Raw genomic sequence first — 25,124 nt, 5'->3', positions numbered from 1 at the left:
TTTTAGGAACCGCTCAAGGTTTCATGAAAGCACTAAAAACATTTGTTCATGTTCTACCCAAAAGCATTGTGTCCATTGGATCCAGCATCCATCCCAGTCAGATGCATAGCTGTGAAATGCTCCCTTTCAGCCTGCATTAACACCAAAGCGTTCGTTCTAACATGCAGCCTTCTAGGACAAATCAACAAAACCTTATTTTCTGCTTTGGTTCCAAAACTCTGTAATGTCTAAGTTCTGGGCCAGACTCATGAAACAGACTTTGTGAAAAATGATTGATTTAATCAGTGATGATGATGGTAAGTCTTGCTCGACTTGGCCTAGAAGGCTGTGATGAGGATATGTAACTTTAGAATCGACTGATGCAACCCAAACAATATGAACTTTTACAAAGCATCCTAACACTGTGTCATCTTTGTCAGAAACAACTTGGAAAAGGGCTCAAGTTTTCTCAGTACATTTACTTGAATAATTTGCTAAAAAAAACATTTAATTGGTAAAACTCAGATGTCCAACATTAAAATGGACATTTCAAAGACTAGTGATCCTACAGAATGGATCTATATTCAATTTGACTTCTTACAAAGCCTTGAAACAGAGATGTATACAGTAGCATCATCATTTCATTAGACCAAATCATTACTCCATCCATTGTTTTTGTGTTCTATACGCCTCATCATATGATCATATAGATTCATTTGATTGTATAGTAATATTTAACTGTGTTCCTTGCTGTACATGTGTGATGGTGAAACAAAAAGGGTGCATTTTTTAATTTAAGTTACAGGACGATCTGCTAAACTGTGATAAAGTCACATTATTTCTGCCGCTCCTAGAAAGGTTAAGGCCCAATTACACCATGAACCGACCAAACCCTTAAAATCTTTATCAAGTAGCACCTCCACTTGAGTATTGCTATGGCACTTCTCAAGTGGTTTGACTGCAGAATAAAGCCTCTTTGGCTTGATTTGCTTGTTGTGTGAGTCCCTGTGTCTCTCCATCCTGCATCTTAATCCATTCTAATGCTTGTGCTGCCCTCTGCTGTTCAGTCCTCCCACCTAACACACTTAATGCTACTGTATCGTCTGCTGTCTCACTTCTCTGTATTTACTAAAACCCACCACAGGGGGGCAGGCTGATATCAATCTTGTGGCTCTTGACGTCACCTTGACAAACCCTCTCTCTCTTGCATAGTTGTCAGAACAGAATGGAATGTGAGTATAACATGTAGGGAACTACCACCTCATGCAGTCTTCATCTCCTAATACTGGAGGAGAATACTAGCTCAGTTATAACCCTGTTGATGTTCATACATGTCTTGGGGATTAAACTAAAACAATAAGTTAAAATTCCACATCTTGGACAGACAACTTATATGTGCTGCATGTAGAATTTTACACAAACACTACAGCTGAATCAGGGTGCAAAATATGGAATAAATTCTGAAACTAGCCTGAAAATGTTCACTGAGATATGTCTTATGCCTAAATATTTACACAAAGTTCATTGAGACTACTGCAAGTCAGTGTTATTACTTTAACTGCAGTGGCATTGAAAGCCACATAACCTTGAAGAATCCTACATGTAATACTATTTTATTTGATGATGTAGGCGTATTAATACTAATATATAATGTTATATAACATGCTACTTATTTAATGAGCAGTGCCACAATGCTTTCTGGTTCCGTGTTGCTGTAGGTGAATTAATGGCAAAGTTATTTATACACTGAAGGGTTTGGTTTGTGTGTTGCGTCCAGGTGCCCCCTACAAGAAGATACTCCCACGACGAAACCGACATGTGGACCAGCGACCGGATCCCCTCATACCTTCATCGATGGGGCTCCACCGAGGACATGATAGTGACTGCCCACTACAGCTCCACCTTGCCGCGCCGCGAGAGGCGCAGGAGCAGCCTGGTCTCCTACCACGAGGAGAGCCACCATCACCATCACCCGCATCGAAAGCGGCGACGCTCTGAGGACAGTATGCACTCCCTCAAGCACTTGCCACGCGTGGTTTGTAGCGGGGAGCACTATGAGGACGAACTGCGGTGTTTTAGCCGTGATGAGGTGATCAACTTTATAGATGAGACGCCGCTGCCGAGCCCCAGGAAGAGCCCACGGCGCACATCCAGCATCTCACTTATACCCAATGTGTATGAACAGCACACAGTCATCCTTCCTCACTTCCTGCTCACAGACTTTGATCATGAGCCTCAGGCGCTCAGGCGGATCTCTGAACACAAAAGGAGCAGTAGTCGGGGCAACACGCCCGAGGTTTCCCCCAAACCAGACAGACGTGCTGGAAAGAAGAGCCCCGGGGCTTGTGGCTCTGGTAAAGGCTGCAGGGAGCGCGTGCGAGACGGGAAACAGCAGTGTGAGGTGGGCTCACCTGGGCGCAGCCAGCAGACTCCAGGGCACTCTGCCTGTAGGCCCAGGACAGGCGGTGGAGCCAGGGCTGGGGCTGGAGCTGATTGGGGGCATCAGAAGCACCTGAGCAAGGGTGAGAGTAAAGGAAGCACAAACAGTTTTGTAAGCATACCTCCGGCATCGTCCTCGGGATACATCACCTTTCACTCTGATTCTGTCGGCTCCACCACCTAAAAGCAACGTTTTCCCTTTGTTTATATGAACATCATTCCTTAAGTTATTATCGTAATGAAAACCACTGGAACATTGGTGGTTATGGGGTAGTGACGTATTGCATTTATTTTTATTTTTTACTTGTGCTACTATTCTGTTTTACTGTAGGCCGATATACCACCAATAAATATCTGTTATGCGAAATGGCCTTGGGAGCTTTGGACACAATTTCTGAATAAGCCTAATGTTGATTTCATAGGCTGGTTAAAGGTTGAGTTGTCCAGTAATTCAGCTTTCACATCCCAAAATATTCACTGAGGACATTTTTTGTTTCCAGCACTGACACAAAAAAAACATTTTTTTTAAAACAGCGTGAACATTCCCGCACCTTGTTTTTGCTGTTCGATGTTGTTTCCTATGAACTGCTCAAAGAATTACAGGAGGTAGTTGTTCGGGTGGAGTTTTTTCCCCTCCTTTTTTTTGCACTTTAGAACTTGAACTCAAATTGTATTTTATTTTGCCTTTTAATGGCTGTGTGTTTCGTTGTATGGACACATTTGCTTTCAAACCAAACTTTCCTGAATATTGCCCATGTACCTTGGGCATGACACATTATACATGTTTATTTTGATCATGATGTACAACTCTTCTATTAACATGATTATTCACAATACATAAAAACCGTTTTTCAAGCACCCTATGTTGAAGTAAACAGAGTGGTTATCCCAAACTCTTTAATGCCTACTAGTTTGACAGTTTCTGTGTGATATTGAGATATAACGTGAAGACCCCTAAATTCTTTATGAAAATGTGAAGTCAGTTTTTAAAGAAGATTGACATTGCATGTATATATGAAGGATGTTGGATTTATGGTTTTGGTGTTCTTTTTTGTTTAATGAGACATTTTACTTAGAACATTTCCTCCCAATTCTTATTATTCTGATGTTTGTGTTAACTTTGAAGATCAGGCACAACAGGTTCTCACCCTTTGCATATTTACATAGAACATCAGACCAATACAGCTGGAAATGGTGCTTTGTCCCTGTCAATGGAACATGTCCGCCTAACCTCACCACCTATTTGTTTTCAGTAACGTGTTAGAACGCACCAAAAATGTTTTATTTTATATTTTAAAGTAGCTTTCTGAGAAGGATCCTCTAAAAGATGTTGAATGGTCCAAAAGTTGAATAATCGCAGCCTTCAAACTGACTAGATGTAGCAGAACTTAAATGCAGGTGTTACACCTAAACCCAATAAATATTCATACAAATTAGGAACATTGTTAATAGAATGGAAAAAGAGTATAATGGCAAATTAACGATTTATAGTAAGTTTCGACAAAAAGCAGAAATAACATTTGTATGTTATCTCATAATATGCATTTAGACTGCTAATGGTTCTATGCTGGGAGGTGGGTTTTGTAAAGACACTGATTTATCTCAGCCCCATGGAGTTTGCCTAATAAATGTACATCAAATGTAAACATCACCGAAGCCTCAGTAAGGGATGCTGTGGGAAAATCAAAGTTTAGATTTATTCATTTTCTATAAATATATATTTGGAGAGAATGATTATTTCACATCATAGCAAAGTATATCATGTCAAGGACAAAAATAGTATCACTAAATGATCAGTTAAAAGCAACTGACCGTCGTTAGATTAATGAAGAATTTATCATGTTGACCAAATGTGACAATTTGCTGGCTGAAAGGAGTGAGAACTCTAATACTGACAAATAATAGGAGAACCACCTTTGAGCTTTGACCTCTCCTGGACAGTAACTGCCACCATGAATGTATTTGGACATTAGGTTAAAGTTTTCAAAGAAATTAGTAAGGGTATGAGTACAACATGAAATTAACGTCCCCTTTGACAGCCTTATTATCTGTGAATTTGTGTTGCCGTTACCCTCCAAAAAATAAAGTTGCACGTGTTTCACATTTACGCTTTAACCCATATGCAGTCTTTTAAATGTTTAGTTTAAATCCTTGTGTATTAGTGCACCTCTCACTCATTGCAGCCTCTTCAATTGGACAGAAATATTGTTTTTAGCTGAAATGTATCTTTCTTTGGAAGTATAACATCACATTTCCCAGTCAAACTTGTCATAGATTTTTGCATTTTGTTGTGTTTACAATATTAAAATATTATTTTGTAACATATTCAAAGATTTATGACTCAAATATGAATGATGTTAAATGTTATGATTTTCTTGTTGATGACTTTGTTTAAAAGATATGACTGATTAAATTCACAAGATGCACCAGAGTGTGTTTTAAACATTTTGCGGGCAGTTGCATTTTATTTGTTGCTATTTTTATTGTGGAGTAGAAGTATGCATTCATTTGGGAGATTATTATTATTTTTTGCTTTTTTTCCCCCCAGGATTTTGGGCGACTGTCACCATGGCTGCATTAAAATGCATTAAAATGCATTAAATTGCAGCCCAAGTAGGTCCCCAGAAGATCAAGGTTTGGTGTCCTTCACAATGATATGAGATATTATGTTCACGCTCACTCATTTTGACAATGTATTGGTTGAAACTAAATTTAGCTGGAGATGCACATTTTCTGTATTTGCCTTTAAACACTTAAAAATCATGAAAACAATGTGTTATAATCTCTAAAAGCTTGTGCTCTGATTTCCAATTAGCATGGAACTCCAATTAATGAGATTAATACATGAACAAGCTTTCCATAAAACTCAGACCTAAACACAAAGTTAGAAAGCCATTCTTGTCAGCTGAAAAAAGGAAGAGAAACTATCAAAAAACTAGCCTGTAGGGTTTTTTCCTCCGCTACATCCTATGATCCTATGAATCATTCCTCGTGAAGATTTTTACAAAGGAAGAGTTTTAATAGCCCTTAACAAGCGGTGTCATAGTGACATGAACCCCACTTTTCTTCGGCTATCTTCCTTCCTTACTGATGTGTAGAAAGTGTTGTATTTGTGTATAACTAAATTTAGTTCCTGAGTTTATAAAGTTCAAGTGAGATCAGCTCGTTTATTTCATGCATTTCTTCTTGATAAAGGACGTGAAGATGATTGCAGGTAAGCGAATGGTAACGTTAAACATGACGTTAACGTGAACTACTAGTATGCATGGATGTGTATGCTAACAGTAGCAGGCTAAAGCTCTGCGTCAGAACCAAATTCTTTTTAATAGTGTTTTGGCATACAAGACAAACGAGCAAGAACTAAGTTTGAGCCCACGGTGTCTAGTTTCAGTAGTTAGAACAGTTTTCCCTTTCTCACAGAAGCAACATTTCGCTCAGTTATAACCACAAAGCGACACTCCAGGTCTCATAGGTTATTTTAATTATGGTTATTTTAATTATGTTGAGAAGCTGATCTGTGACCATCGTAGCAGAGTGGCGCAGCGGAAGCGTGCTGGGCCCATAACCCAGAGGTCGATGGATCGAAACCATCCTCTGCTAACTTTTTTTTTTTTTTTTATCTAGCTAGCATATGCAATTACTTAATCGTTGTCACATTACATTACATTACAGTTCATTTAGCTGACGCTTTTGTCCAAAGCGACGTTCAAAAAGTAACTTCTAAGCTACCATTTTACAAGAAATGCAACCACAAAAAAACAACTGTTTTGCGTAAATATAAATGTGTTAAACACCTACCATATTTCAAACCTTTATTATAGCTATAACAGACAAGCTCTGTCTGTAGGCTGATACTGACCATTTTATCCAAGTTTATTTTATTCACTAGATCTGTGTGTCAACCTTTGACCGTACAGTGAATGCATACATTTTAACTAAGAGCCCGGCGGGTCTGACTCAGGTGTCTGTAATCAGCTGGTTCTGCACTGCTGAGCTGTCTGTCGTGCCGAGTTGTCCGCAACAGTGAACATGGACACGGCTCTTCTATGAGCCAAAAGTAATTATACGGTGTGCTAGCTGAAAACACATTGTACAAGGTTTACGCTTAGTTATGAGTCTTTTCTTTGGGTGAGTCACGAAGGCAATTGTATGTCTTAATCGCACGAGTCATCAAGTGATACCACTATCTGTAAGAGAATATTCAGCAATTAAGCTGAAACTGCCATGGCAGAGACATAATGACCAGCAAAATGAACAGGGAACAGAGGGGTCTGCAGCGCACTTCATCTAAGTCTGCTCTCTTAAGAGCGCTTGACTGGGCCCAGTCTAATGCTAATAACGTATTCTCTCCCCCTTCGGTTCTCAGCTCTAATATGCCTCGCTATTATAGTGGCAAACCAAACTAGCTTACTTAAACAATGCTGAGAAGAGTTCATAGAAATTCTTAGAAAAGTTTAAGGGCATTCAGTGTGGAAGTCACGTGGCATTTCCTTTCTTTGCTAAAACAAACTTTTCCTGAGCCATGAGCTTCTGTTGGTCTCATCAAAAGAGTAGTTTTGACTTTGTGGGAAGAGAGTATTAAGCAGATTTGCAGACGGGGTTTATTAGCCGATCAGACCAAACAAAAAGCTGGAATAACAAATACTTGCCATAAGGGGGTTTGGAGTCGTAAATTTAGTTGTTGTATTGCGGGCAAAATAAAAACCTTGAACCAGGCAGTGAGTATTTCTTGTCCTGAGGACTGCACAGGAGCAGCCCTCTTTCACAGGGCAGCAGTGTCTTTTCAGCATGTATCATCTGAAAAGCTGGGGGCGTTTCAGCGATTCTCCTCGCTGTAAGGTGCCATCCTTTCCAGCGATGCTCCTTAAGAATGGAGAGACACTTTATGACATCCCTGCCAAAGCAGCGGAAGAAAACTATAGGGCACTTTGAAAGAGCTGGCTGATGGACAGGTTTGCTGTCTTGCCCATATGGCTTTTAGCCCAACAGTATAATTGCAATCAGTGTAGTGCAACACATTGTGGGTAGTGCATGTTATAGAACAAAATACTATAATACGTAGCCTGCAAATACTACCTCACTATACAAAAACACTATTACTACTACTAGCCTAAACTAAACCTAAACTACAATACAAATATGAAAGACAATTCGGGTATTTCAAAAAGTTAAACTTTAAACTGTACTCTTAATTTGTCATTTCATTTTCATTAGTAAATTAGCCAAGTTCACTTGATACTTTGAATAGTTTACTCTGGATTCATATCTATCAGTAGACATTAAACCTTTGCTTACCTGACGTGCATAGGGAGAGGAAGGTGTGATTTCTTTTCCAGACGAATGATAACATTATTACATTATATTAATTGGGTCTGGTTCTCCAGGTAGCAATAAGGAGCCTATTAATGAGGTAATTGTGCTTGTATGTGTAGAGCTATTCTAAATTCAATTTCAGAAAAACTGGAAACAATTAAACCGACAGAGATTTTATTTGAATTCTCAAATAAACTCTCCTTTCTCCTTTCCTCAAATTATAGTCTACCGCGTCCAGAGGAGACGGAGAGGAGAGCATGGCGTGTAATTAGTAGCTTGTAGCAGAACATTGTTATGCTGTCTGACAAGCATCTGATTTGCCCGCCACTGTTTCGGTACTTATGTGTGAAACCGGAGAAGAATGGAAGAGATGACAGTCAACCCCTACTCTCCTGGATATTTTATATATATAATAAAATAATAAAACTAATGTCTTGTATAATAAAAGTAAGCTAGATAAGATAAATATTAAGCTTTTTTTTATTATCAAACTTTTATCAACAATGACCTATTTTATTATTATAAGTGTGTTGTTGTTGAAAGAAGTGGAGTGCACTACGATAGAGAATGATGCACTAAAACCAAAATCATCTATCAGGTGCCAATTGACAAACTAGAAAATTAGAAAGGACCGGAAAGAAAGGCTCAATATTTCTATGAGAACTGTTCTGCTTTCAGACTGTCATCGAACTGAAATCCAGCTGATTCTTTCGCATATCAATGAATGTATAAGTTAAATAACATTCCTTAATTGGTGATCTATTAAGTGTGAACTGATCACATAAAGTCATATTGACTTGATCATTTATTAATGGTGAGCAACATTATTTCATGATACAGTCTGCATTTATTCATTCATTAAATCATTATGAGTCATGCATTACTTAATGATTTACAAGTGTCTCCCTTTATTGTGAATACATTCGATGTTTCACAACATCAGTGTTTATATAGGCCTTATGAATCTATCAAATGTTTAACACACTTGTATACATGTTAGTTACATGCTTATTACGTCCCCACACATTTACAATGACCATACAAAAATGAAAAATGCATCTATGTCATTTTCTTTCAGTTTGACAACTTCAGCACGAAATCATTTAGCTTCATAGGCCTCTATCGCAAGTACCTACAATCAACCATTGCACTCGCCATCTCTCTCTTTCTTCAATTTCTTTTTTCCAATATGTCATCTATGTTTGACTGTGGATTAGCCATTACTTACTTAATTACTAAACGACTCCTTTTCACGTGTAAGGTTAAGATCGTTACCTGTTTTAACAAACAAGACAACACATTCTTTCTTTCGTCAATTTTATTAAGAAAATAATACATATACATTATAACCTATATATTGTGGTAATCTATACAGTGCAATTATAAACATTCACTCAAGATGTGATTTAGGGTATCTACAGCTTTACCAAGGCCTCCAGACATTGTGCTGAATGTTTGCAACTTCATTCCTGTTACTGACAGGGTGAAACATCTTGGATCTTTTTTCATGAGTATTTTGTGTTGGCGCCGCAACAAGACCAGCCTGTTTGGTTCTCGATGACTGTCGTGCGTCTTCACTCTGTAAAACAGGACACGTGCTTGCAGTATGGGGTTTCAGAGCTTTAGATTTGATCTTTTTTCTCTCCTCAGATCCAGCTGTCGATGGAAGAAGTCTCTGCACCTCATCCTGTGTCTGTGCTTGGCCCGGGCCGCTGTCCATGGTGCTGAAGACTTCCTCTCGTCCCCGGGAGCGGCAAAGTGTGCTGGAGAGCTGCGATAACATCCAGCGGTTTCCGCCGTTCAATTTGTCTGCCATCAGCAAATATTGGTTAACATTTGCCAGGCAGCTACGGAAACCAGTTTGATAATCAGAAAACTCAGAAGCAGTGGCAGTACCTGAAAGCAATAGAAAGACATCTTAAGGTAAGACACACACCTAAGCCTTGCGTAAAGTTGTGCGTAATGCGGATTTTACGCTGCAATCAGCCAAGTATTTGAAAGTCTGTTGGCTTGGTCTATACTGTAAGCATGAGGTTATGACTTACAGGTCTGTATCTTTTGGAGGTTTCTTAGATGTTTCACAGTAAGCTCCAAGATGTCTGCCTTCTCTAGTTTGCGCTTGCGAATCTGAGAAAAGAGAAAAACAAATTAAATTGCAACCATTTTCTAATGATTAGTATCATTACTTACACATTTGTTGCTAACAAATTAGTTGTTTGAAATTCTCAAGTTCCACCCTGCATACTTACATTACTGCTGTAGTAGCTCTCCAGAAGAGATTTTAACTGGTCCAAACACTTGTTTATGCGAGCTCTTCGTTTCTTTTCCATAAGTGGTTTGGATACCTGAAGAAAATAAAGCAGGTACAATTAATATTGCATACAGCACGCCTCAATTCTTTTGTGGTATTTTATTTTATACTATTACCTCCTGTTCCTCTTATAAGTTATCCTACATACCTTCTTTCCAACGATGGGTTTGGACTTTTCTGCGCAGTCTGTCGTCGCCACCATTATTTTAGTCCTTTTCTGGTTTCCTTGAAGTTAATCTCTTTCCCTCTTTGGCACACGAATGGAGGAGCTGACCCTGAGTGGATTTATATAGAGACACCCACTTAACATCTCAATGCAAACAGTCCCGCCTGTCTCTTGAGCTCAAACAAGTAACACTGGTGTCATTTGACAGCCAAAACCAACCAGAAGCTGATACGCACCACAGAAAAGTGAAGGATGTTATGATGTTTTAAATATATATTTTAAGTAGTTTAATGTTTTTTTTTATGTATACCCTTCCTCGTAATGTATTACAAACCCACGTTACCTTAAATTATTTCTGAATTTGCTTGTTCAGTTAATCTTATTCAATTAAGGCCCTGCAGACTGCAGAGGAATAGTCAGACATCACAATAAAAACTGTAATTTCCCTTTGGGATTTAAAGTACTGTCTGTCTGTCTGTCTGTCTGTTTCGCTTTCGGCTTTATATCGAGGTCGGTTAAACACAAAAACATACACAGACCACACATTTAATATAAGTACATAGCCTACTGCATAATAGATATATCTTGCAAATACCCAATAAACAACGTGTGGGGCAAAAAGCTAAAGAGAAGCGTAAAAATCATAAACATAATGGGTAATCATAATGGTTCTGCTTGGTGAGCATGGTGTGGGCACTATTGACTCCTGTATTCAATCTTTTATATGTGAGTTTCACGCCACCAGGTCGAAGGCAGCACCGTGATAATTCTCTGCGTGTTCCCACAACATTTCGATTTTCTGGTAGCCACTTGTAGTAAAAGTGTTACACCTGCACGTTATTACAACAGCTAAACCTACTTTTTAGGCAAATTGTGCAGCTACGCTTTGTTTTATATACACTAAAACCCAAAACATGTAAGCACGAAAAGCATAGGAGGTTTTACAAATTTGTTATTACTAAAGGTTCTAAGACTATTGTGCGTCCCAAGTTTTTGTCTTCATACCAGGCGCGGTGAGGCACCGAGGAGAATCGCGGGCCGCCCCTTGTCCTCGGTCCCTCGCCTCCCGATTTTCCACACTGCTCCCTGAAAGGGGTGCAGGCTTGGGAAAGTCATACCAGCTGAAACAATGTATTGACTATAGGATCACTGCAGTCCATTGCGCATCTTGTGCTCACACACAGGCCACCTGAAAACACTAAATGGGGGGTGAATTAAAGCTATAGAAACCCACTTATATGGTAGACGTTTAGCACTGTCGATAAGGTAAAGGTGTTAATTGTATCCAATAGCTTTATAGATGTGTGATTTGGGGTTGCTTGAATATTTCCAGAAGTAAAGACAGAAAAGTTGGTGTGGTTTGAAAGACACGCGACAACGTAAAAAACCTTTGCCCAAGTCTTCTTGCCTGATCCGGTACACAATGCGTGTGTTAAAATGATTGAGGGCCCGGGTAAAGGAGGGGCATTTGTATTCAGTCTGGGGAGAGCGCGCATGAAAAGAGGCCTGTTTATAGCATATAGCGCCATTGATCTTTTCTTTTGGTCTGCTTTGTGACCACAAACGTGTGGGCATCAAAAGATTCGCTCCACTTCTATAGTGAACCAACATGGCTACTGTTCTCTTCATTCCGTTTTGACAAGATAAAGTCGACTTCCTGTACAATCCTGTTTCATGTAAACTAGTTTTAGTAAAAGCTTTAAATTGGCAGATTTGAGTTTTGATTATCACCAAGGCCCTACCCGATTTGTCATGCTGTAGCTCAAACTGCATGAGGTTGTACTGACACCCAAGTAGTAGGATATTTCCGTGAATTAAATTACATTAAATTTAATTAAATTGTATCCTAAATTTCCCTCGGGATGAATACAGTATCTATCTAGTATTAAAATCCATGCATTTAAGACTGGGTTAAGCATTAAGATTTTCCTCGCGGAACTAAATCACTATCTCATGTCCAAGCCATGATTATCCAAATAGACTACAGGCATGTGTCAGAAGACACTAATTGCGTAAAATTCACCGAAAAATTGAGGGCCACAACTGTGGTGTTATATATTGAAGCATTTAATCGGTATGAAATTTGCCTGAGGTGCTCTGGTGTAAGTGAGCTTTCTGGTGTCTTTTGTCCTCTCTGGACGCCACATTATGTGCATTTTCACGCTTGCTTTTAACAGAAGACCGTGGAGCGTTGATTTCAGCATGGAGTCGTGGCATCACAACAGTCGCCTGTCTTGTTATTCTGTGCCACAGAGTAGTGATTTCACCGCTGATTATTCGCTATAATTTCAATTAGTGTTGGCTCTCTGCTCTACAGTGAAGGAATGCAGCCAGGCTTTAAAACTGTTTACCTCCAATACCACCTCATTTCCCTCAAAAGTCGTTATGTCATTGTCTATCCATAAGAATAGCGCAACGAGAAACTTGTGTCCCAAGTGGACATAATAATGCAAGTGCCATTAAATGACAAGTTCAGTGTATGTTTATAAAAGGGCTCAGGCTCTCACTTTCACTTTTCAGCCCCAGGTCATTCATTAACCCCATCGGACCTTTGTCATGCATGCCTGCCGGCGGGGACCTGACAGTGCTGCTGTAATAATTGGACTATTGGGGAACTTGTTAACAACAATTAGTGAAGCAATTATGCAATTACTGCAATAAACTATTTTCTTCCTAAAGGGAAACTGAGACATTTGCAAGCCAATGGTTAGGCCTATACCCAAACGGTAGCCTATAATATGCAGCCATGCAGAGGTGATCTACATCTGCCATTTAGGCTACTTCTGAAGAAAACACTATGTAGATTATAAATGGGCTATGAATAACAATAGCCTCGAGTCTAAAGAATACTATGTTTTAGCAAGATGCCTAGTTGATCTATACGTGTAAATGTACCGCGCTGGCTATAAAATAATAGGCATACGTTAACATATTCTGATGATATCGCCTACATTTAAATATATAATCATTAAATATGCCTATGCCGTTGGCTGCAGTTCATTGTATTTCACCAAACATAATTTAAAAATGACCAATGTTGTAATGAATTTCCTCTTGTAAATGCATGCATTTATATGCTATACCATGTCTGCATGTCAGGGAAGGGCGCTGTTAAAATATGCAGGCCCATCATTTGGCGCACCGTGAGCGGAGCAAATCGATGTACCGCCTTCCATTCAGATGGACCCGAGACCAAAACGCTCATTGTGAGTAACACAGTCACAGTAAAAACAGCAGGTACATGAACAGGTGCACTGGAAAAATATTATAAATATAAACAGGTTTTTCTGACAAGCCACGCGACCGTCCTGTTGACGAAGCTCTGATCAAACATCAAATAGAAATAGCGTCATGAATTTCTATAGACTGGTCCTCGGGTTATTTAAAGACTTCTTACTTTGGTTTGGGAACACAATGGCCGCTGTTTGCCTGTGTGTGCCGGGGTTACTGCATGAAAAGACCAGAGGTGCACATTAACATCGCTTAAGGTTTTCTCAAGGACCGAAATGAACTGACTGGAAAGTAACTTTATAACTCGCTGGAGGATGAAGCCTTTGTCGAGCTCTGAACTGAAAGACACAAGTGCCTAACAAAAGGGGAGCGCCATTGTTAAACACTAAAGCGCATGGGTATTGATGCGCCTTGAATTGCAAAACATCTGCCATTTACTCTGAACCACTTGAGCAAGATTTGAATGAGAATAACCAAGCACCCTTAAGCGCACTGCATTTAGCCGTGCGTAAAACAACAGTTACCGGGCATAATATGACCAACGTTGAAATTAAGCTTTTGAGATTAAAGCATATCAAAAACACACTTTAGAGGAATTGCCACGTTCCTTAGTGCTAACTCTCACGTCGTCTTTCTAAATTAATTTTTGCAATATTAATGTTTCTCCGTATACTGAAAAAGTATAATGTAGTCCACGTCACGACATTTTAGTTTCAGTTTGATGGATTTATGACTTTGAAGTGCACATATAGTACTATTGGTGAGATCCATCCATCGCACTATACGTCAGCCTCTGTAGATCAGACTGTTGGTTTTGAACAATAGCGCAGGACTAAAAATTAACTCAAACTAATTATCATGGCTGAAAGGGGCCGACTGCATTGGCATTGAGTGGATGTAAAGACATTCAAGTCCTGAATTAATTTCATCAATTATTGTATTTGTTAATAATCAAATCAGTATTCTCTAAAACAGGACCACATATGTGTTTGTGATGTTTCAAATAAATAGTGACTAATTCTGCATAAATAACTCATAATTAAAATCCGAAATCTGACTAAAGCTAAAGTTTCGGGAAACAAGAAGCCTACGCTCACCATCAGCATCCCTGACGGGTGGGAGACCTGTTGTCTGCGCATTCAAAAGAACACAATTTTAAAGACAAATCCCATATGGCCACCAAATGCAAATAGCCTCCACTTAAAGTGTGTTTTGTTTTTGCTTTGGGCGCAAAAAGAAGGACCAGTTGCTGGCCAGGTTTTTCCCAGGGTTTCCCCCTTTATCTGACCAAAGTGGAAAATTGAAAGGTACAAGTGAAAAGCCATGGGGCGTTCCTCCGATTTTCCTCGCTCCATATTTTGTAAAACCGAAATGTGTCCCCTAAGCAGAAAGCTGCCTTTATCGAGTTGAACAAATAAAAAAGATTAAATAATATCAAATGAATCAAGGCTTGTTAGCCATTATAGAATACAAAACTGTTGCAACAGTGTAGGCCTATACGTCTCAGCATTTTCTGCTCGCTACTCGTACTTTTAAATATTTATTTGAGTTTTATCACCCTGTAATATTTAAATAGAAATATTTTAATCACAACAAGCCAACACTGTAGCAGGTTATACACATCTTGAAATTCTCAAGAGTGGATGGATACACTGACTTTTGGGTGACAACGTGTGTGGCGAATGTAACTGAAATTGGTATGAAATCGTCAATTTGTTGGTGTCAGCGTTCAGCTCGCCGAACGCGCCATATGCCATGCTAAGTGGCACTATTTACCAATTCGTTCCTAGTTTCACGGTCCATCCTCCCCTTCTCCTTGCCAGGAAACTGAATAGCCACAACAAAATGGCAATTTACCCCTCTGGAATTGTCACATACCCCCTGCGGCAAGGCTCTTTCCGTTTCACTTTGTGGGCCACCCCAGCCCTAAGAGCGTCACAGCGTGAATCATTGACTTTCAAATGGAGGCATAAAGTGGTCGACGGTCAGTGGCCTACTGACTCTGGTCAGAGTTGCTGATGCATCACTTGTGTCTGTGACCTACTGTCAGTAAGTAAATCTGTCAAAAACAACCAAAAACACTTTAGCTCCACCTGGATACACGGAAATGAAAACGGACAAAATACATGTTTGACATTGTAACACAATATGAAATTACAGTCAAAAAATAATGGTGTTGGTCAAGGTTACATCCCCATAGCAAAACATATTAAATAAATGACTAAATAAAGTATGTCTCATGAGAGCTCTGACAAACATTATTTGAGACAAAGCATATAATCAATAGCATAGAACATCTGGCAAAGCCCCTGGGAAATAACATCTTTAGGGTCACACAGATGCACACAAACTACCTCACTTGGTCATATCACTGCATTTAATAAATCTGTATTCACATTTAATCAGTGTCATGGCTGACAATAGGGTTGTGTCTTGTTCCATGACTGAACAAGTAGGTTATATGTTACTGTTGGGGCAGTTTGGCAACTTCAGGTGCACCAATAGGGTTAGTAGTTTGATTCCCACTTGGGTAACCTGTTCCAGAGATGCCTAGTATGCTTTCATTGTACTGCAAATTGGTGCCTGGTATGTGTCCCAGCCAGCATAGTTACCTGTGATTATAGAGGTGGAAGTGTACACTATCAGGCACATGAATCATTTTTAATTTACAAAAACCTTTACTGGGAAGAAGAATTCAAACGGCAGTACACACAGATAACGTCAGTTAGCATCAAATCAAAGGAAGTCAATCATCACTTCATACTTCCACAAATTGAGACATCATTTGTCCATAAGGGTACAGTAACAGACATAGGCAAAATCTACAATTTTAGCGTACATTTCTCTATAGTGTTAACATATTACTCTAGTGCAGGGGTGTCAAACTCATTTTAGTTCAGGGGCCACATACAGCACAATTTGATCTCAAGTGTGCCAGATCAGTAAAATCACAGCATAATAACCTATAAATAACGACAACTCACAACTTTTCCCTTCGTTTTAGTGCAAAAAAGTACAAGTACATTTGGAAAATGTTCAAATTTAATCTTTTTACAAAACATTATGAACAACCTAAAATTTCTTAAGAAAAAAAGGTACAATTTTAACAATGATATGCCTCAGTTTATCATTTACACATGTGCATTACACAGTGTATCTACAAAGACACAACACATTTCGTCACAGGCATCTGGAACAGTATTTTACTTTATGATCAAAACAACTAATTTTTACACTTTGCAAAGTCATCCCTCGGGCCGGATTGGACCCTCTGGCGGGCCGGTTTTGGCCCGCAGGCCGCATGTTTAGCACCCCTGCTCTAGTGTATAAATTCAGTATGAATGAACTATTACATTTAATTTACGTTTGAAAAAAAGTTTACATAGAATGCATAGAATCTTAATCTGTACAATATACAGTATGTGTCTATATGTGTGTGTGAGTATGTATGTGTAAACGTTAATTAGGTTTAGGGTCATATTGACCCTTACTGTCTAAATACACTCAAAACAGTCAAAGAAACAGGTAAAACCAATAAGAACTTCAATTTAGATCATATATATTCTCCTATCATTCTCAATGCTCACCACATGATGGGCAGAATGTGACTGTGTCTTGCATTTCACACAAGATGTTCTTGTTTTACCGAATGGAACAAGGCGCTCGTCTACAGTAACATGGGGACCAGGATTGTACAACAAAGGAAGAATTTCGACCCATTTATCCCATACTTCTCTGATCGCAGCTAGTTTGTCTCTTTCACGTCGACCAGCTCTGGTGTCACGGTTGTGAAATCGGATCACCCGAGATATCATTCTCTTTATTTCATAGACTGGAAGTTGCTTCTCCCCTTGAATTGTACACTCTGACTAATATCAGGATTCTAATGTCTGCATGCAAGTCAATCTGATCCAGTGGCTTACATTTCTCTTGAAATACACTCCTCCCCTCCATGCTGGTCATGTCCAGTATGATCCTCTCTATTGGTGGGGATATGAAGAGCTGACATGCTGATTGAATATTGTCAACTCGTGTGGCAGCAAATCTTGTAGGGCCTGGAGTCATTTTGATGACATTGGAAGATGACAGTCTGCCTCGGCTTTGGTGTGGCGATGTTGACCATTTTATGTTACCCTCTTTAGATGCCCATGTCACTTCCGTCGAAGATTGCTGCATTCCTTGGTTTTCATCTGATGGAGAGACTATGGCAGGATCGTCCTCTGAATCATCTTCCTCGTAGGAAAATTCATAATTCGGATGGTCAATAGTATTGTCCTCGGTCTCTGAAGGACCCTCTGACTCTGAAACCTCTACATCACTATCACAGTCCAGAATCTATGATAAAGCTTCTTCAGTTGTAAATCTTTTGGAGCTCATTTTTTATTGTGTGTCTCAGAGAGATGACATTACAACACTGACAAGGACAAGCGTGAGAAAGCTAACTCCTCCTAATTCACACACACCTGGTTCTAAACAGATGTTCAGAGCCAGTCAATATGTAAACAAATGCAATCAAAATAAAGTGCATCAAAGAGACATGTTTTCTTTGGGTCTGAACAGCTACCTACCCACATCAAAGTGTCTGGGTCAAAATGACCCGCAACATCATCTTTGTATACAAACTCTGCACAGACATTCCACTACACATCTAAGTGTTCAGATATTACTCCCCAGTTCATGACCTTAAATGAGGAAAAGTCACAACATTTCAGGAAGAAAATGACAAGTTAACCAATACTTTGGTCAACTCAAAAACTGAAATGGGTCAAACTGACCCTTAACATAATACAAGGGATATACATATATGTATATATTTATATATTCTTTATGTTTTGGGACTGTGAAAAACAGCTTTTCGATATCCCTGTTTGTATCACACACAGAAAAATTGACAATAAAATTGACTTTGACTTTGACAAAAATCTGCACATCTAATAATCTAAAATTGTGCACTCTCCAGCCTCACCCTGGATTTATGTTTATTATCAGGCTTTGACTTTGAATACTGACATTAGAGGAACATTAAGTTATACAAGTATGTGGTATAACTGCAGTCCATACTGTGAAGTGGTGCCATCATGTGGTGAGATTGGTGTTACTCAAAAAACTTGGACACAGAGATGTGCATTTTTTATTTTTATTGTTTTTAGGAATCACACTTACTGTTATCTTACTGCTGTACATGTACATGGAAATATCTGAATATGTACAGGGGCTAAACAGAAATCACTTTAACTGGATTGTCACTAAATGCCCTGAGGTTGTTAAATAACATAACTTCAAAATATGTTTATAGCAATGATTCAATGATGTATATTAAACAAGATGTATATTAAATGCATATTACCACTAAGTTTATAGTCCATATGTCACTGACACACGAAGAATGCAAATAAGTCAAAAATATTTCTTCTACTTCATGTAGAATGATGAAGACAATGCTTGTTAGCAAGGCCAGAAAGGTCAAGTAAGAAAGCACTTCAAACTGTTACTAAGAGAGGAAAACTGTTACAGATAGTATACATCCACTATTCAAGAGATCTGAACAATTTAGCAGTATCATGACTATTTTAATCTTTATCAGTGTCACATAAATGGCTACAGATATCAGCCATATAAAGGCTACGAAGAATCTTTATCAAAGGCTTCTGTTTAGGACAGTACTGTTGCCAACCATCCATGAAATGACACCACATGTGTGACAATTTTGTTGTTTTACCGAATTTCAAGGTTCAAGGTCATGTTTGTAATAAAGATCAGCTGACAACCATTGGAAAAAAAGTTTAATGAGACAAATACTTCAATACTATTTTTTTAGAAAAGCCAAATCATTTGCATTGCAAGTACTCAGAAAGCCACTCTGCTACTGGCTAAGTGTTTTGGTATAACTCTGAATAAGACCTTGGAAGTACTCCTGTGTGTTTCTGTGGGGTTGAAAAATCATGATGTAGCATTTTGGGAGGAAATAAAACAACAGAAAGTAGTAGAGACTGGAGAGTACTGCGAGAGCGTTTAGTGTTTGGATGTCCTTGCCATGGTAAAGCACGTTTACAGTAGCAAAGATGATCCAGGTGAGGATCAGCAGGAGCAGGCAGAAGGTTATTGCTTTGGCTTCATTGTAATTTTTTGGGAGGTCTTTTCCCATGTAGGAGAAAATAAAGCAAAGGAAGCACAAAGATAAAAGTAAAACCAAAGGACCAGAGGACGCTTTGAGATCAATGTCACAACTAAGTATGATTTTGTCTGGGTACCAAAATGTTTCATTATTGAGCGTGGGGGGAGACCAAGAATATCCAAAGAGAAGTAAGAGTGCCTGAATAACAAATGCCACAGCAATGACCAGCCATTGTCCATGATATTTCAGCCACCAACTGTGGAGTTTGGGGAACTTGGCGGCTATTTTGAAAATGCAAACAATTTGGAAAGACCGCACAACAAAACACGAGAGACAAACGGTGTAGAACAAGAAGAATGGTAAGTACCTTAAGATACAAAAGGCAATTGTTGGCTTACCAAAGTAAAAGAACACACTAAGACTACACAGACTGAGGCAGCCTAAGATTAGGAAGCACATTGGTCCCCCAGCAGATCTGACAACAGGTGTGTTGTAGTTGATGGAAAAGAGAACGGACACGGCTAGTGTGAGGCCCACCAAGGCCCAGGCCCCGACCATGATCAGTATAGCCCCAGTGTCTGTGAATGGGACGTACTCCACCACCCGCAGGTTGCATGATGTACTTCCTGCTGCAGACCATTCTGTCTCCTTACAGCTGATGCACCTGTAGGGATCTCCTGTTTTACATGAAAAACAGACAATTTGTCAATAAAGTTAAGGTTATTTTGAAAAAACAAATAGCAGACAGCTGAGGAAGCACTGTTACACTTTCCATCTCTCATATTGTATGTTCTCTTATGATTTTTTTTTTTTCAGTTCAAACTTGCTTTAATTTGGATATGGTATTAACTATCTTAGAGGTGATATTAATATGAAGGCATGATGAAAGGAAATTGGTTCCCATGCAGCTGAAGACAAAAGAATATTCTTAGGACCATTTTTCGCAAAAGATTTATTTCATAGCAGTCGTTTACTCAATAAGCTCTGAATTCATCGGCATGTTCAGTCGTTACAGTGGAAATGGAAGCTTGTGTGTCAATTTGTCTGTTCATCTCTCTCTCTCATCAAGGCCAGAACAACAGCACTGCTTTTACTCCTTTTCTTCCTCATGTATAATAATTTACCTGTGATGTTGACATAAGTTCCAGTTGAACAGATTTCACAATCGAAGCAGCATTTGTGGGTTCCAGTAAACCTTTTTGTAAATCCTGCATGGCATTCTGGGGAACACACTGAAGTAGGCGCCTGTACAAGACAATTATTTAGCAACAGCAACAAATAAAATGTAAGTGAAGCAAAACGAATACTGTGAAGAATGGATACAAAATAGAGGAAAGTAGCTTTTTAAGTTTATAAACTGGTTTTGTTAAATGGAACCACCATAACGCACACTTTATTTATAGACATCCCTGCAAATGACTCCATGAATAACAACTATTGGTTGATTTTCCTGACTTTGTGTTTTAAGCCTGACACAGCTATTACCAAACATGAGTTTTTGCACTCAACCGAAAACAAAACAAAACATTTTCATCATCTTATACTGTATAAACTGTTGATATACTATATTATTCTGCACATATATATACACTGTAAGTAGTTAGGAAAATAAACCTACTTACTTCTCCGTTTGTGTACCACTGGATCTTGCTGTTGTTGATGGAGAAATGGAGTGATGGTTGAAAATGATAAGAGCCGACCTCCTCTGCATCACCACGGTTGTTCCAGTAAACTATGGAATAGGATCCGTAGTTGGGGTCACCGTTCTCATCAAACCGAATACTCTGGTTTAAAAGTGTAAAATGTGACTTCTTCAGCTCTGCTAGAACCTGATGTGGGTACACAAAGTTCAGATTACTTCATGTGTTCACAATGAACATGATGAGGTGGAAATTAAATAGGTTTTTAAATGTAATGTAAGTGGTTTAGACTTTAACTATCACAATATCTCGTCATCTGAGATTTTGCACATCTAAAAACATCTAATAACAGATTTACAGGTTCTGGACTAGACACAATATTTTCTAATGAATTACATGAAACAAAATAACACCGCGATGATATTGACAAAGCCTGACATACATCTGTATGAGAGATTGAAAAATTGTTTACATTTGTTATATATGAAAACAAGCAGAAATTTACAAAATCTCAATAATCCGGTTTGTGTACTTACCATGTATGGGTGCACTGTAATATTGTCATAACATCTGCCAGAGCCACATTGCAATGCATTGTGCAAGGCATGAGCGATGGCATATACAGCAGTATAAACAGGAAAATTAAAAGATGGGTCTGCAGCGATGACATCTTCTGTACTCAGGCTGCTGCAGTTGCAAACCTGATTACAAAACATATTTTGTTCTGCATTTACACAATGACTCTGGCTTCTGGAGGAATAGATAAAATCACTGAAACCAGGTATTTTTACTGTTGGTTCAGCAACCCCAATTACAGTTCCAATATTTTCGATTCCTGTCGTCTTGCGAAGCTTCTTGTTTACGGACCATTCCTCATCTGCTATCCACACTTTGTTGGTGATATTTAGTTGGATTGCTGACTCAATGAGAGCTTCAGCAGTCATTTTTGTAGCAAAAACAATAACAACGTGTATGTTCTGTGCCTCTATCTGTTTGAATACTTGGGAGTGATCTGTATATTGATTGAGGCCTTTGGTGTACGCCACGCAGATCTCAGTTTCCTTAATCTTCTTCATGAATAAGTCCAGGCCATCAATGCCATAGTCTCCATCGATGTAAAGGAAAGCAACCCAGAGCCAGTTGAAGTGCTTCACAATGTTAACAATCCCTACTATGGCGTCTTTAGTGGAATGTACTGTTCGTAAGAAAGAGGGAAAATCTTTTTTTTCTGATAAGAGAGAACTAGAAGCTCCATAACTGATCTGTTAAAAGAGCAAGAAAAGCATCATTTTCAGTGACAAATGAACATTAAATCCCATTTTACAATGAATTGATCAAATTGATGAGTTTGCTTTTCGTCACTTGGTTTGGCAGGTAAACATTTTAAAATACAATAATTTGCAAATGTACCATAGGAATGAGGTTCATTATGAAGAGTGGGGCTACAGTCAGGACCTGAGTGCTCGCATAAGGACCGACCACTGCCATCATCTTGGACATATTCTGCTGTGGTTCACTCCAAGGTTGGATCAAGCCGTTGACTGAGAGGAGTTTCAAAATATCTGGAAGATTCTTTGCAGATGAGCAGTGATCAAATATCTCATAGCCGAGAGATACATTTGGCAGGAGGTTGTTAGAGTTATTGATTTCATCTACAGCGAATCTCATCACCTGAAACCTCCGATAACTCGATAGAAGGAAGGGTTGACTGTGAACAAGTACAACAGGAGGGTGCCTTCAGAACCTTTTCTTTTACAACAGTATAACAGGCTTAAATAACACTATCATTCTTGAGACCCCTGTACAGATATGAATAGATTTCATGGAACAAGGACAGGGTTCAGAAATATCGTAGTACAGCAACTTTGATAACATAGCCATTAACTGGATTGGGTTAGGCTTATAGATACTAGCTATATCCATTGACCTGAAGTTTGAGGCAAAACTCCTGAATGTATAATAATGTCATCTGCTACACCAGGCATTTCTCATTAGTTTCAACTTCAGAAGAAATCAACTCAGATTTATTATAAGACTCACCTGGAGCATTTAATGGCTTCTGGTCTGTCATGATAAACAGGGGCATATTCATGATGAATATCAAAAAGTCCTCCCAACAAATAATCTCCATCCAGCTGAAACTCTGAGTCTGGGACAGTGCATTGAGCCAAGGCATGTAGAAAAGTTCCCAGGAGACACAGAGAAACTACAAAATGTTTCATTGTTATAATTACCTTTTACCAATATGATGTGAACTCTAATATGATTATCCTCTGCCTTTAGTAAGTTATGAGACACTGGTGAAGGAGTTTAGCCCCTGTGATCATTTACATGCACGTGGGAAATGCTTGGTGGAGGATTCACAAATCAGTATGCAAAAATGATCTAAAATGCGGCTGCACAGAGTCCATGTGATGAATACTCAGAGGTTTTAACAATCATCAAGAAAGTTAAATGCATTAAACATAAATCTGGTAATCCTTTTGAACAATGTAGAAGTCCCCTCCTTAAAGGAGCAATGTGTAAGATATGGCAGAATTTAAGTTTATAACATTAAAATAATGAACTAACTTTTTATGAAGAGGTAACAGTGTTGACGTTGTGTAAAAGACGTCTATGTATTGTGTTGCAGAGCTATCTACAGAACTAGCCCCGGCCTGTCATGCCGTAACAGCGCTTGTCCCTCTAGAGGGATAGTGAGTCACTGTAGCGCCAGTCTGCCCTCAATACAGAGGGAGAAGAAGTACAGCTGGTCAGACTGGCTTGTACATATTACAGCCATGATCTGTGTCTGTTTTAAAGTTTATTTATTGGATTCAAAGTGTAAGAAACGAGAAAACAACCCGCATCCTCTCCTGGTCCTCGCAATGGTCTAACTTCAAACTCCCTTTTGCTGCCGTTACACAGGTCCACCAGCCCGCTGTGACTGCCGGCACTGGGGTTTGTTCTGGCTGAGCTCTTATTACTGGGGCTCCGTCTGACGGAGGCAGCTGCAGAGTGCTGGCTCGTCCGACCCCTCTCCTTCCTCGGCGGGGTGCTGTCCTGGCTGCGCCGCCAGCGAGTAGACAAGACACATTTCTGGATCATTTTCTCATTTATGGTCCAACAGTCCAATAAACAAACTAAAGTCATGTTACAGCCCCGGTTAACATTAGTGCTCCAGTAAACACAGATGATCAGCTCCACCTGAAGAATATAAGACAGCTTTGTTTTTTGACCAACTCTCAGAGTTTCAGCAGTTTGGTCGAATTATGCATATTCTTGCCCACTGACTTACTGACAGGCATTACACAGGAGTAAAAACATACACAGTAAATATATCAGCACTACAAGAAAGATATATAGCTGTAGAATACAATACACAATATAAAGAATACATTAGAATACTCTTAATAAACTTAGAGTACACTAAATATGCCAAACTCAACTAAAATGGTTAACATATATAGTTGGCTTATTTACTAACTGATGAATGTAAATTTAGATTGTATGGACCCAGTAGTAGAGGTAAAATACTGCTCCCTATTTCTTTGGAGCAGGTGGCTCCGAACTACACGTTAAAACTTTAGGCCTAAATGACAAATTATTTTTAGCTTTTATATTTAGTCAGTTTGACAGATATAAGGATGACACAAAACAATGACAAACAGTATAAAATATATCAATATGTAAAAATCAGCTTGTGTTTAATCCACCATTTGGGGTCATAATTTTCTCCATACCAATCAATGGTTCCAAGGACCAACATTAGTTTATAGAAAAAAAAAGAAACAATGCTCTTTAGGCACCGAAGGTTTATTTATTTAGTAGAGCACATGAATGGTTTAAAGCACCACACAGTTTGGACATGTCATTGTGTGTAATAACAAGACTAAGAGTGCACAGTCATGCTGGCTGCTTTGTGAGGCTGTACTGAGACACAGTGCTGCT

The 25,124-nt window shown here is 39.0% G+C and overlaps 3 protein-coding genes and 1 non-coding gene across 4 annotated transcripts in view; 2 read left to right on the top strand and 2 right to left on the bottom strand.

Annotated features, from left to right (window-relative positions):
- The window catches only part of gpr153 (G protein-coupled receptor 153), a 34,039-nt gene extending 29,173 nt beyond the window's left edge, over nt 1-4,866 (top strand). The window contains exon 6 of the mRNA XM_029436314.1: nt 1,757-4,866. Within this exon, the coding sequence (XP_029292174.1) occupies nt 1,757-2,602 (846 nt within the window). The 3' untranslated portion in view covers nt 2,603-4,866. The remainder of the gene's footprint in view (nt 1-1,756) is intronic.
- Nucleotides 4,867-5,946: 1,080 nt separating this feature from the next.
- On the top strand, nt 5,947-6,018 carry trnam-cau (transfer RNA methionine (anticodon CAU)). The gene has a single exon. It is a non-coding gene; the product is annotated as a tRNA-Met (tRNA).
- A 3,136-nt stretch (nt 6,019-9,154) lies between these two features.
- Nucleotides 9,155-10,244, bottom strand: her3 (hairy-related 3). Its single transcript, XM_029436672.1, has 4 exons — nt 10,191-10,244; nt 9,981-10,076; nt 9,777-9,858; nt 9,155-9,627 (listed from the first exon to the last, which is right to left on the bottom strand). The coding sequence occupies exons 1-4, from the start codon at nt 10,242-10,244 to the stop codon at nt 9,155-9,157; spliced, it is 705 nt and encodes a 234-aa protein (XP_029292532.1).
- Nucleotides 10,245-19,302: 9,058 nt separating this feature from the next.
- LOC115011198 (taste receptor type 1 member 1-like) lies at nt 19,303-23,416 on the bottom strand. The gene is made up of 6 exons (XM_029436238.1): nt 23,235-23,416; nt 22,605-22,902; nt 21,731-22,456; nt 21,177-21,383; nt 20,679-20,799; nt 19,303-20,231 (listed from the first exon to the last, which is right to left on the bottom strand). The coding sequence occupies exons 1-6, from the start codon at nt 23,414-23,416 to the stop codon at nt 19,303-19,305; spliced, it is 2,463 nt and encodes an 820-aa protein (XP_029292098.1).
- Between the last annotated feature and the right edge of the window lie 1,708 nt (nt 23,417-25,124).

Source organism: Cottoperca gobio, chromosome 7 (genome assembly GCF_900634415.1).
Source record: "Cottoperca gobio chromosome 7, fCotGob3.1, whole genome shotgun sequence".
Taxonomy (NCBI): domain Eukaryota; kingdom Metazoa; phylum Chordata; class Actinopteri; order Perciformes; family Bovichtidae; genus Cottoperca; species Cottoperca gobio.
The sequence above is the reverse complement of the archived record's forward strand: the minus strand, read 5'-3'. Positions and strand labels throughout refer to the sequence as shown.